Raw genomic sequence first — 11,742 nt, 5'->3', positions numbered from 1 at the left:
TTCAGCACCCTGCATCTGGGGTGAACCACAGCATCAAGACTTGTCTGGTCTGACGCTTCCCAGGTACACTCACAGTTCCATCCCCCCAGGGGCTCTCCTCATGTCCTCCCCATCCTCCTCAGGACCTTCAGCACAGCAGCACCACTGGACGGCTGCAAACAACAGCTTCAGAGTAACAAGGCTTCTTGTGACAGGACAAGCGTTCAAACTACCTCGCGCTTTAGTTGATTGTTTCTACTTTGCAGACAGAGAAACTGAGGCTCAATTACAAGTTCCATATGCCCAGGTCACAGGAGATCAGATCTAGGGTGTAGAGAAAGCCTGTCTGTGCTGAGCCTGGGCTCGTAACTAGCAGGTCACAACATTCTCTGAGAAAGTCCCAGGTCCCTGTCTCTGAGAAGTGTGTCTGGCTCAGTTCTATATCAGAAAATGGGATCAAACATCTACAAGTGACATCATGGGGTTAAGTCTCATGGCTCTCAATGGTGGCACTGCGAATTCTCACATCGTCTCAAACATGACACAGTCTGATCAGATGTCCAGCCTTCCTTCTTAAGAAGGCACTGTCTGTTCTCTGTGGGAAACCCTGCATTACTTTACCTCATATATTAGATATTCCTTGGTAGCAATTATCTTTGTTTCATGTATTAAGTGTCTAACAAAACCAATGTGAAACCTGTTGGTCTTGGGGCCTTTATTTTGGTAAATGAACCGCCTGTGTTGTGGTTCTGAAGGTTTTAGAAACACTCTGGAAGCTAAAGAAGAGAGTAATATGGCAATGCCTTCGGGAGGGAGGGTGTGGAGCATCTGTCTTGATATGGCAGGGCGGGGTTGGGTGATCCTGACAGAAGTCTGTTTGGGCCTTTGAACTCTGGATCTTGTGGCTGTGTTGCCTCTTCAACAAGGATGCAAACAACTCAGAGAAGGTCATGGTGAGTCATGTGGTCCAGAGTGAGGTGAGGTCTGGACACTGAAACTTTCCATCTGTCAGGGCTGCTCGGCGGAATAGAATTCTCCCCATTGCCAGCAGAGGGCAGTATTTGGGCTTCTTACCCCACCCAGTTGTGGAGCCTGGGAGTAGGGAAGCTGCCTTTGATGAGGTTTGTCACTGTGCAGCTGGGGTTTGCCTTCCCCAGTGTGCACAGGAAGAAATGATGATCCAGCCATCCCGTTTTCCTTTATCCCTTCCAGACAAGTGTTGGCCCCTTATGTAGATATCGTGCCCTTGAAAGGTGGTCCAAGGGACACTTGCAAAGCAGGCAAACATATGGAAATCGCCAAAGCGTATGCACTTATTTAAATGTGAATTATATACATGCATACACATGATTTATCCGTCAGTCTGCTGATTGCAGAGAGCGAGTCCATGCACATACAGCTTTAAGGTACTCAGAAGGCAGCTGGTAATAGCACTGGGCTGTGAAAATAACAAAACACCGAACAGCCACAGAACAGCCCTGTTTCTTAGTCTGTTCTCCAGAGAGGTCCAGAGTTGGGTCTTGACCACTTCCTGTTTGCCAAACATCCTCAGCAGTGGACCCTTCGAGGTCCCAGGTCTGCCTCTGGCCTTTCACAGCTTTTTGTTGCTGTGTTCACATCCTGACAGGAAGATGCTTAAGCCAGGGTGCCCTTCTGTCTCACAGGTTAAGAAGGGACACAGTCCATCCCGACTAGGAAGCATAGCAGCAGAAGCATGCATCATCTGGTCACACAGAGTTTGCACTCAGGAAGCACAGTGTGGACAGGAAATGGGGCTGACCATAAAAATCTCCAAACTCACACTCAGTGACTAACTTCCTCCCGGGAGGTTCCTCTTCCTAAAGGTTCCACAACCTTCCAAAATAGCAGTTGGGAAGCAGGTAGTCAAACACACGAATCTGTGGGGGACCTCTCACAATCACACCATAACATTCCATCCCTGGTGCTCATATACAGGCCCATGGCCAGCTCACGCATCCACCCCAACTTCAAAAGTCCCCAAGGTCTTTTAATAGTCCCTTAATTGTGAGCCATTGTAAGGTCAAAAGGTAAAATTCTATATGTCTAGCATACAACGGCAGAGTGAATGTTCTCATTCCAAACAGAAAACATGAGGGTACCCCAAGAAAAGATAAGACCAAAGAGAGACAGAAGCCATATCCTTCATGTCAGGCATCTGGGGCTCACAAGGGAATAAACTGGGTCCCGAAGGGCTTGGGTGTCCCTCTCTCTAGTTCTACCCCACGCGGCACCACAGCCTCTGTCTGTCTGTCTTAGAGGTCTGGCTCTCCTCCATGCCTGTAGCTTTCCTGGTGGATGCCCCATGGTCCTGGCACTTCCAGTGTCCTGCAGACTCCATCTCCCTCTTCACAGCTTCATGCACTGGCCTCGTGGGCCCTTCTCTGCAGAGCCTCTGAGCTGCCTCATGTGGCTGGGCCTCAGAGGCTGGTGGGATCTTCACACAAGCCTCTTGGACTCCCTTCACTACAAGGAATCTCCTCAGGCCATTCTTAGTCCAAGCTGTCTTCAAAAAGCTTTCCTGGTGGGTTCTTCTCCCACAGTGCCTCCCCTGTTACCTGTGTGAAGCAGGTGGTTTCTGACAGGCTCGACCCTTTGGATGGTTCCACACTTCACTTCTCCTGTCCCTCTGCTGTGCATGCGGCTCTCTCTCACTACAGATGCAGACAGGAGCGTGCCCTGCCACAACCCTGTTCTCAGGACATGGGCAACATACCACCAGTTTCTTCGCCTTCATGCCACACTCCCCGTGGAGCTCTTATGCCCTGCGCTGGCTAGTTTTATGTCAATATGGTGTAATCTAGAGTTATCTGAAAGGAGGGAACCTCGATGGAGAAAGTGCCTCCTTAAGATACAGCTACAAACCGGGTGGTGGTGGCGCACGCCTTTAATCCCAGTATTCTGGAAGCAGAGGCAGGCGGATCTCTGTGAGGTTGAGGCCAGCCTGGTCTGCAAAGTGAGTTCTAGGACAGAAAGGCTGTTATACAGAGAAACCCTGTCTCAAAAAACCAAAAACCAAAACCAAAACAACCAAAAACAAACAAACAAAAAAAACCCCAAACCAAACAACAACAACAAAGCAGGCTGAGTAAGCCACAAAGAGCAAACCAGTAAGCAGCACTTCTCCATGGCCTCTGCGTCTGCTCCTGCCTCCAGGTTCCTGCCCTGCTTAGGTTTCTGTCCTGACTTCCTTCAGTGATGCGCAGTGAGTGATATGGAAGTGTGAGCCGAATAAATCTTTTTCTCCCCAGGTTTCTCCCCTTCATGGTGTTTCATCACAACAATAGAAACCCTAACTAAGACAAGTTGGCAGCAGGATATTACCTGGCATTGCTGTGGCAGACCTGACCTTTGGGGAGGACTGCGGAAGGAATCTGGAACTTTGGACTAGAAAAGCTGCTGAGTGTTGAGAGCTCAGGGCGCTGTTCTGAGGAGATAGGAAGAATGTAGAGGGCAGGGCGGATGATGGAGGCCCGCAGAGCAGAGTAGATGATGGAGGCCTGCAGAGCAGGGTGGATGATGATGGAGGTCCGCAGAGCAGGGCAGATGATGGAGGCCTGCTTGGGAAGTTTCAGAGCAAAGAGAGTACTGGGTCATCTGTGGGTCATGTGGCTGGAGCTGAAGCAGCTGTGATCAACAGGAGACCCAAACCACTAAAGTTAAACCTTTGTTTTGCTGGGACAATGGATGCTGGTGAACTGGAGCCGAAGAATCAGCTAGGGTAAAGAAGAGACCAGCATCGTCGAGATTAAATCATCTGGGAAGTGTGTCCTCAGGGCCAGCACACAGAAGCTGGGGTCCAGAGGCAGCCAGCATTGTACTTCCTGCTGGCAGCTGAACTTGGCAAAGAGTCACCCACGGGTGTAGTGATAGTTCATTTGTATTTTAGTAAATAAAGCTTGCCTGAAGTTCAGAGAGTAAACCAGCCACACTGATCAGCCTTACAAACCAGACAGTGGTGACACACACCTTTAATCCCACTAGCCACACTGGTTAGACAGAGACACCATGCGATAGTGGTGCACGCCTTTGATGCCAGCATTCGAGAGAAATATAAGACAGGAGGAGAGAGCTCTCAGACAGTCTCATTCGGAGGATTCCTGGAGGCATGATCGCCATTTTGGACTGAGGTAGAGGTAAGAACCAATGGCTAGCTGTTTTGCTTTCCTGACTTTTACATAGAACCCAAATATCTGTCTCATGCTACGCAAGTGTTACTAATTTTGAAGGTCTGAAGGGGTCATGGAGAGCAGCTGAGGCCTGGCGCTGTGTGACAGGGCTGGGGTCCCTGAAGAGAGCCCAGGAAAGGCTGTTCGTGAAAGTGCAGCCCAGTTTCAGGAAACCCCAGCAATTTGGAGACGCCAGCACCATGGGATGGCCACCAAGAACAGCAGCAGTGGAGTGGAGCCAGCCTGGGCCTGGAAGACAAGCTGTGTGCTGCAGAGGGCGGAGCCAGAGAAGCGACCCAAGCTCCTTGAGGAGCCCAGAAGACCGCGAGAGTCATTGTCTCTGCCTCCCTTCTTGCCATAGGCCACCGAGATCACAAAAACACACTGCCTCACCTGTCTTTATGTGAGTCCTAGGGACTTGAACTCGGATCCTCACTCTTGTGAGCACTTTTCTCTCCAGCCCCTTAAGAACATTACTTTCTCCAGTATGAGGGATAAGAAAAGAGCCAATCACCGCCCAAAGCAAAGGGCTCACACCGGAGAGCCACAGAAGCTTGACCACAGCCAGTGGAGGCTTCTCCTGCCCTCAGGTGTCTGCCCTTGTGCTGTCCCACCAGGGTCCCTCCCTCCCTGCATGTCATCATGTCTGGCTCTGCAGTGCCGGAGGTAACAGCTTCCCTTAGCTCCCCTCTACCGTCTGTACAGGGACACGTAGCTCTGGGAGCAGGGGAGCTGGGGCGCCACCATTCAGCTCAGCTGCCTGAATAACTAGAAGACAAGCACCTGTCCCGTGCCATGCCCCACCCCATGCTGGTGCCTTGGCCTGGCTGTGGGAAAGGACTCTGAATTAATGGTTTCAGCGTCTCTGTCGTGCACAGTCTTCGAGATGGAAATAAAACCCAGTGTGGTGCCAAGCTGAAGGTTAATGCAGTATTTTGTGCACAGCAGGGTCGAAAGCAGATCCCACTTTCCCTCCATCCTCAGCCAGGCTGAGACACCCACGGATATGGTCAGCTGGAAGTGGGCAAAACTGCAAAGGAGAGGAGGCCAAATGAGCACAGATGGAGAAAATCCTCAACAACTTATTGAGTGGGGCTTGAAGCTGGGTGGGACCCTTCAAGAAAGCAAGAACCCACAGAAGCTCAGTGAGTTTGCCTGGTAACCTCTTCAGGAAAATGTTCTATAAGTAGAATTGTATGCTTGTACCTTATCACAAGGACAATAGGGAGCCACAGAAGAGTGAGCAGTGTGTGTGTGTGTGTGTGTGTGTATGCATATGCATGCATATTCACATGTTTATGAGTGCACGTGTGTGCACATGTGTGCGCATGCATGCAGAGGACAGAGGTTAATGTCAAGTGTCTTCTTCAATGGCTCTTCACCTTATATATTGGAGCAGAGTCTCTCATTGGCCAGTCAGCTTGCTTCGGGGACCCCTTCTGCCCTCCCTAGTCCTGGATTACAGGTGGGCCGCCATGCCCAGGGGACATTCGCATGCGTGAGAACTGACCTCAAGTCCTCGCACTTGTGAGGCAAGCCCCACTGGGCCATCTTTTAGACCCCATGCCGCTCTAGAATGGAGGTTTCTCTATAAAACTTCATTTAAGAGGATCTCTGAGATGACTCCCATTATTGGCCCTTTTTTCGGGTAACCCCTACCCCCCCACGCCTCCAGCTACTAGGCCTCTCTAAGCAAATCACCCCTCCTCCACTTCCAGCTTGCATGGAAGCTGTCTTTGCTGCTGGAACACTTGGCCTCTCTCTCCTCACCTGCTTTCCTTCTTTTTCATCCTTTCTTGGAAAACGCTTTCTCCTAGCCGCCCTTCCTGGTTCATCTAGGCAGCTTCCTAGCTGTCCATCCACCCTTCATTACTCTTGTCACCCCCAGGAATCATAGACATTGATATCCCATGACCCCCACTGAAGATTACAGAAACTTCAATTGAGAGAAGGCCTGGATCACAGAGCTGGGAATAAAGGAGGTGGAATTCTGTCCCTGGCCTGTTCAAGATTTGTGGGGCGTTTGGGTTGGCAGGAGCAGGAAGGCCAAGGCCAAGCTCCAGGGACAGTTTTATATGACTGTTCAATCACACACACACACGTACACATACACACGTGTGCATTCACACACATGCATGTACACACCTGAGGAATAGATAGCAGATCCAGAAATGAACCCACACAGTGACAGCCACGTGGTCTTAGACACAGTGGAAAAAAACAGAATCTTCAACATACAGTACTGGGAAACTTGTAACAGAAATGGGATCTACCCCCACCCCAAATCGATTCAGCGTGAGTCAAATTTCACTTTAAGACCAGAAATTGTAACTGTTAGAGGAAACGGAAGAAAATACCCCAACAACTCAGGGAAAAGGTCCAAGAATCAAGAGACTGAACTGTACAGAATTTGAAAGCAAGAGAAGCAGAACTAAGAGATGGCAGTCAGAGGGGAAGATCTTTGCCAACGTCACCTCAGAGGATTGATAGCTAGTGTCTGTAAAGACCGTGGAAAATAAATAGCCCCCAATAACCTTATCAACCAGTGAGCATACGAACGAAACAGACAGTTCTCCAAAACCAAACACAAGGCAGTAGAGATGAGAACGTTCAGGGTCCTTAGTCACAAAGGAAATGACCAGAAGGCCGTCTTAACCTAGTCAGAACGACAATACATGCTGAGGCGGATGGGGGAAGGGAACACTTACTCATTGCAGGTGGGAGTGGCCCCAGGACAACCACGGGTCTCCAGAAACCGGAAGAAGAATTCCAGGCAGGTCTCTGGGTAGACCACAAATGACCTAAGCCAGCCTTGGACAGAGAGCTCATGCAACTGAGCCTATTGCTACTCATAATGGCTGAATGATGTGGTTAGCTTTGATATCTGTGGACAGATGTGTGGATAAAGAAAATGTGGCATTCTTATGAGTTGTGTTCGGCCATAAAGAAATGAAATTTTGTCATTTGCACGAAAATAGATGGAATTGGAGACCATCATGTTAAGCAAAATAGCCAGACTTGGACAAATGCAACACTTCCTCCTTTATGCAAAATGTAGACTTTTTTAAAGATAAGGGGGACTTTTTGAGGGGAAGTTGAAGGAGTGGATGGGGGCAAAGCAGAGTGCGGGGACGGATATAGTCACATGGTATCATAGACACCTTGACAAAACCCATCCCTCACCCGATGAATACACACTACAAATATAGCTACTAGGTTACGTGAGACCCGCCTGCTGCTCACAGAGCCAGAGGCCCATGGACTCCTGCTTCTGGCCTCTTCCCAGCCACCTGGGTCTGCCAGAAAGACTTTTACTCCAGACACCACTGTCTGTCCCAGTCCCCATCTCACAGAGGACAGTGGGAGGAGGTGGCTGAGAGGCCAACAGAGGCTACTTCTCTTTCGCCTCCGGCAGTTCTTGGAAGCTGCCCTCCAGGCAGGGCCATGACCTCAGATACAAGCCCCCAGAGCTAGCAGCTTCACTCTGGGTTCAGTGTTGCTCTCCTGGGGACCTGGTGGCCGTGTGCTGGATGGACACATTGTAGTTGTGGCCAGGGAGAGTGGGAAGCGGCCTAGGGCAGCTGTCCCCATTCACTAAACACTTCCAGCCATTTGTCACTATATGTAGTCCAAGGTCTGGCAAAATAAGACCAGATGTTGGCTGACAGGGACATCTAGCTCAGACGGCAGACAAGGAAGGGCTATAGTGGGCTGGGGTACATGGCGCGACTTCCTTTATTCCTGCCCACATTGGCCATTTGGCTTTTCAAAAATTGTGGCTGACAAGATGGCTCAGTGTGTAAAGTCACCTGATACTGTCCCTGGGTCCTTCTGTTAGAAGGTAGAATCGACCCCCACAAGCTGTCCTCTGACTGCACCCCCCCCCACTGTGACATGCATGCTCTAACGGATACATGAAAGTAATAGAAATAAGAAAGGGACCTTTGCACCTCTTCTCCACTCATCTTTAGTCTGAGCTTTGCACGGAAGCCTTCTTCCCCTCCTTTAGGTCATGACCCTCTCATGCTGTGAACTGAAGCCACACGAGTGCTTATCTGTGTACCCCCTCCCGAGCATCAGCCTCCTTAGCAGAACGAGTCCATGAGAAGAGGGACCGCTCTCTTCATATGCTGCTGGTCGTGTTACTTTGACAACCCATGGCTCTGCCACTCCCTGGTATGTAGTAGGTGCTTAGTTAATCCTGGCTGAACCAATAAAGCAGAAACCAGCTCCTCCCCATCTGCCTGCCATAGTGGGCTGTGGTGAAGGGCGCCTCAGACACTCACAACTGAATGTCCAAGAAGATCCGCTTCTCCTCCCCCACGTGAATCTTCCACACACAGTCTTCGCCTTCTGCATAGGGCTCTGGCCAGTTTGGAGACAGCACCACTCCAGCCACGGCAGAGAGCTCCCCACCGCACATGGCTGCAACAGACAGACAGACAGACAGACAGACAGACAGACACAAGAAAGACACCATTGTGAGGAAGCCAAGAGACCATAGTGGTTGGGAGATGGGGGATGAAGCCGGCAGCTATGGGTCACTGCGCAATGTGACTATGTGCGCATATGGGGTGGAGTTGGGGACAGCATGTGTGTGTATGTGCATGGGTGCACCTGTGTGTGTGTGTGCATTTATGTGAGTGTGCTTGTGTGTGTGGAGACCGAAACTCTGGTCTCATCTGAAGCTCTGAGGGGAGAGGTTGGCAGTGTCTTCTCCACTGAGGACAGCTCACACTGTTCTGCCAGCTTTAAATGAGGTGTGTATCAACTTATTGCATCAGCTTCCCTCCTTGTGTGGCCAGAAATGCCCTTGCTGGCCACTGGCTTATTATGATGGAACGTGACTGAGCTCGCCACACCCACTTGCAGCGCCTCCCCTGGCCCCAGTGAATGCCCAGATGGCAACCAGGTTCAAGGTTCTAAAGATCTGGCCTGGACTGGAAGCAGAGACAAGGCGGCTGCCTTCTTGGTTCCATTCTGTTTACTGCCTTGGAAAGTCCTCAGTATGGCAAAGGCTGAAACCTCAGGAAATTCTGCTCTGTTTATGTAGCACATTTAATTCAGGGGCCAGTCCCTCACCAGAGCAAGGCTGTGTCTTCATGCCAACTGCCAGCTGGTTGCCAGGAGCGAGGGCACCCTTTATTCCACCATAAGCCAGAGCTCAGTGGCCTTGAATACAGTAAGTGGGAAGCCAGTGTGGGTGAAAGTTGTCACAGCCAGCATTGTCTAGGCTCTGAGCACAGGGAGGCGAAGCCCACTCAGGCTCTTTCAGTGACCCTAGGATGCTCTGAGCATGTACCTTCTGTGTCGGATTCATCGTCATAAATGGGTCTTGTGTCTTCTGTGTGTGGCTGTAGAGAGGGTATTGTCATGAGGGACACGCAGCCCTCAGCAGGTGCCTGGTTGTGGTCTACAGTGATGGCCATTCAGGGCCCTAGGGTTGCCGTGTGCTGTTGACTCAGCTGTCACTGTAGCAGCATATGAGGTGGGGGAGGGCATAGGATCTGACAGCCATACAGGGCTCTCCTGCCATAGCGGCTGTGCACTGCGTGTCTTGGGCCTGAAGGAAGGAGAAGCTCCTAAAATGGACCATTTTGTGACTCCCTGCAAGTACCAGCAGCAACCAGACCCAGAGGATCATTGGTCTGGAAAGGATCTCATCCTAAAGCCAGTGTGTAATTCAGCCAGATATTGCAGGCTGGAATCTTGTTCTTTGCAGGCAGGGGGAGGCCCTGGTGTTCCGGTGCTGTGGGAGGCGGTGACTCACCTCTGCATAGAGGTTCCGTGTCATTCCAGTACGGGTCACGCACATTGACACATTCAATGACGGCTGGGCCCTGCTCCAGAGAGTGGCCGGGGTCGCAGGTGAACTCCACAATGGTGCCGATGTTATAGGTGGGGTCTGACGTGGTGAAGTTCCCGTTTTGGATGTAGGGTTCATAGCAGTGACCTTTCTCAAAGGCTGGGGTGGGGACACAGAGGATCGCAGTGGCCAGATGAGATAAAGAACATCCTATACTGTTGAAAAATACCTCAAAGACAGGGCACCCCAGAGGTGCCATCCTAGCTCTAGAGAGACCAAGACAGGTATAGGTTATTGTGTGTTCAAGGACAGCCTGGGCTACACAGCAATTTCCAGGATAGCCTGGGCTACTGAGTGAGACCCTGTCAGAACAGAACGGTGCCTCTGACCAGGGCCAGGCATCTGGACTTTTGGGGCCTCATTTTTCTCGTGTGTGATATAGCTAAGACCTGCCTCCTACCCCAGAGATACACAGTTTTTATTTCTGTGCCCCAGCGCTGTAGGCCCTGCCATTGGATATACATTGTCTGGCCCTCACTAGCCCCCCCCCCCCACTCTGGGAAGTCTGAGCTGCAGCCCCTAGGGAACACAGAACACCATGGTCTAAGCAGGAGAGACCCAAATTGTTCTTAGAAGGAGGCTAGACCCCACAGGGACATCACTTGGAGCAGTGGCAGGGGCTCCGCCATGTCCTAAGAGAGGCTCAGGCCGGCTCTCTTCCTCCTTGGCTTTCTCATATGAGAGGAGACAGTAGTTCCCTATCTCTGTGTGGTGAGGGTCACATGGGGAGCACACACACAAGTCCGGTGTGATGGCACACACCTGTGATCCCCTCACCAGGAAAGTCGAGGCAGGGGGATTCTGAATTCAAGGTCAGCCTGGATTATTAGAGACATTCTGCCTCAAAAAGCCCAAACTAAAGCAAGAAGGGATGTAACTGTGGCTACACTGGCAGAATACTCGCCTAGCATGCAGGAGGCCTTAGGATTGCTCCTCAGTGTCATGTGAGCTAGGCTTGGTGATTCATGTTTGTAATCCTGGCACTTGGAAGGTAGAGGCAAGAGGATCAGAAGTTCATTGAGTTTGAGGCTAGCCTGAGCTACATGAGATTCCTACATAACCCCGACTCAAAAGAAGGAAAGAAGGTAGGAAGGGAAGGAGAGAGGGGGAGGGAAGGAGGAAGGAAGGAAGGAAGGGAGGGAGAGAGGGAGGGAGGGAGCAGGGGAAGGGCTATACCAGTCACCAGCACAAGAGGTGACTATCCCCTATCCCAGGCCCAGATTCAGGGGACTCCTCACCCTCAAAGCGGATGTTGAAGGCAGAGGCTGCCTGGCCTTGGTCAGCCATGAACTCGATGCGGATGCTGCTGCCCTCGCTCAGCAGGCCCTCAAAGGGCACACTTTCTGTTCGGAGCGAGTCGTACAGGAGGGCCGACGTGTTTGTCTGTCCACTGTAGACAATCATCCTGGCCAGAGAAAGGACAGAGGGGTGCTGATTTGTCTTCTTGGGTCAGTGACCCTGTGGGCAGAGGGGAGGGGGGCATGGGAGTGCTGATCTGGGCCCCTGTCTAAACTCATATCCTGCCTTTTCAGTCTTCCCTGTCCCTCACAGAAATGCAGGCTGCCCAAATATTACAGGGCCTGGTGTCACTTGGGGAGCTCCTATGAAAACGCTCCTCCTCCGCTCCTCCTATAGTTCTGCTCTGGCCGTAGAAGAAGCTGCCACTCTTGAGGACGCCTTGAGACAGACTGGCTTCTCTTCCCAGCGTCT

The 11,742-nt window shown here is 51.2% G+C and overlaps 1 protein-coding gene across 3 annotated transcripts in view; it reads right to left on the bottom strand.

The window, feature by feature from the left end:
- Positions 1 to 11,742, bottom strand: part of Sez6l (seizure related 6 homolog like) — a 155,920-nt gene that overhangs the window by 31,679 nt on the left and 112,499 nt on the right. For all 3 annotated transcript variants that reach the window (XM_050121049.1, XM_050121050.1, XM_050121052.1), the window contains exons 7-9: positions 11,271 to 11,437; positions 9,937 to 10,131; positions 8,453 to 8,591 (exon numbers count right to left, since the gene is read on the bottom strand). In XM_050121049.1, coding sequence (XP_049977006.1) covers positions 8,453 to 8,591; positions 9,937 to 10,131; positions 11,271 to 11,437 — 501 coding nt within the window. The remainder of the gene's footprint in view (positions 1 to 8,452; positions 8,592 to 9,936; positions 10,132 to 11,270; positions 11,438 to 11,742) is intronic.

The sequence above is a fragment of the Alexandromys fortis genome, unplaced genomic scaffold (assembly GCF_014885135.2).
Source record: "Alexandromys fortis isolate MF-2015 unplaced genomic scaffold, M_Fortis_MF-2015_v1.1 scaffold_197, whole genome shotgun sequence".
In the NCBI taxonomy this organism is placed as follows: Eukaryota; Metazoa; Chordata; class Mammalia; order Rodentia; family Cricetidae; genus Alexandromys; species Alexandromys fortis.
This window is presented reverse-complemented; position numbering and strand designations above follow the sequence as displayed.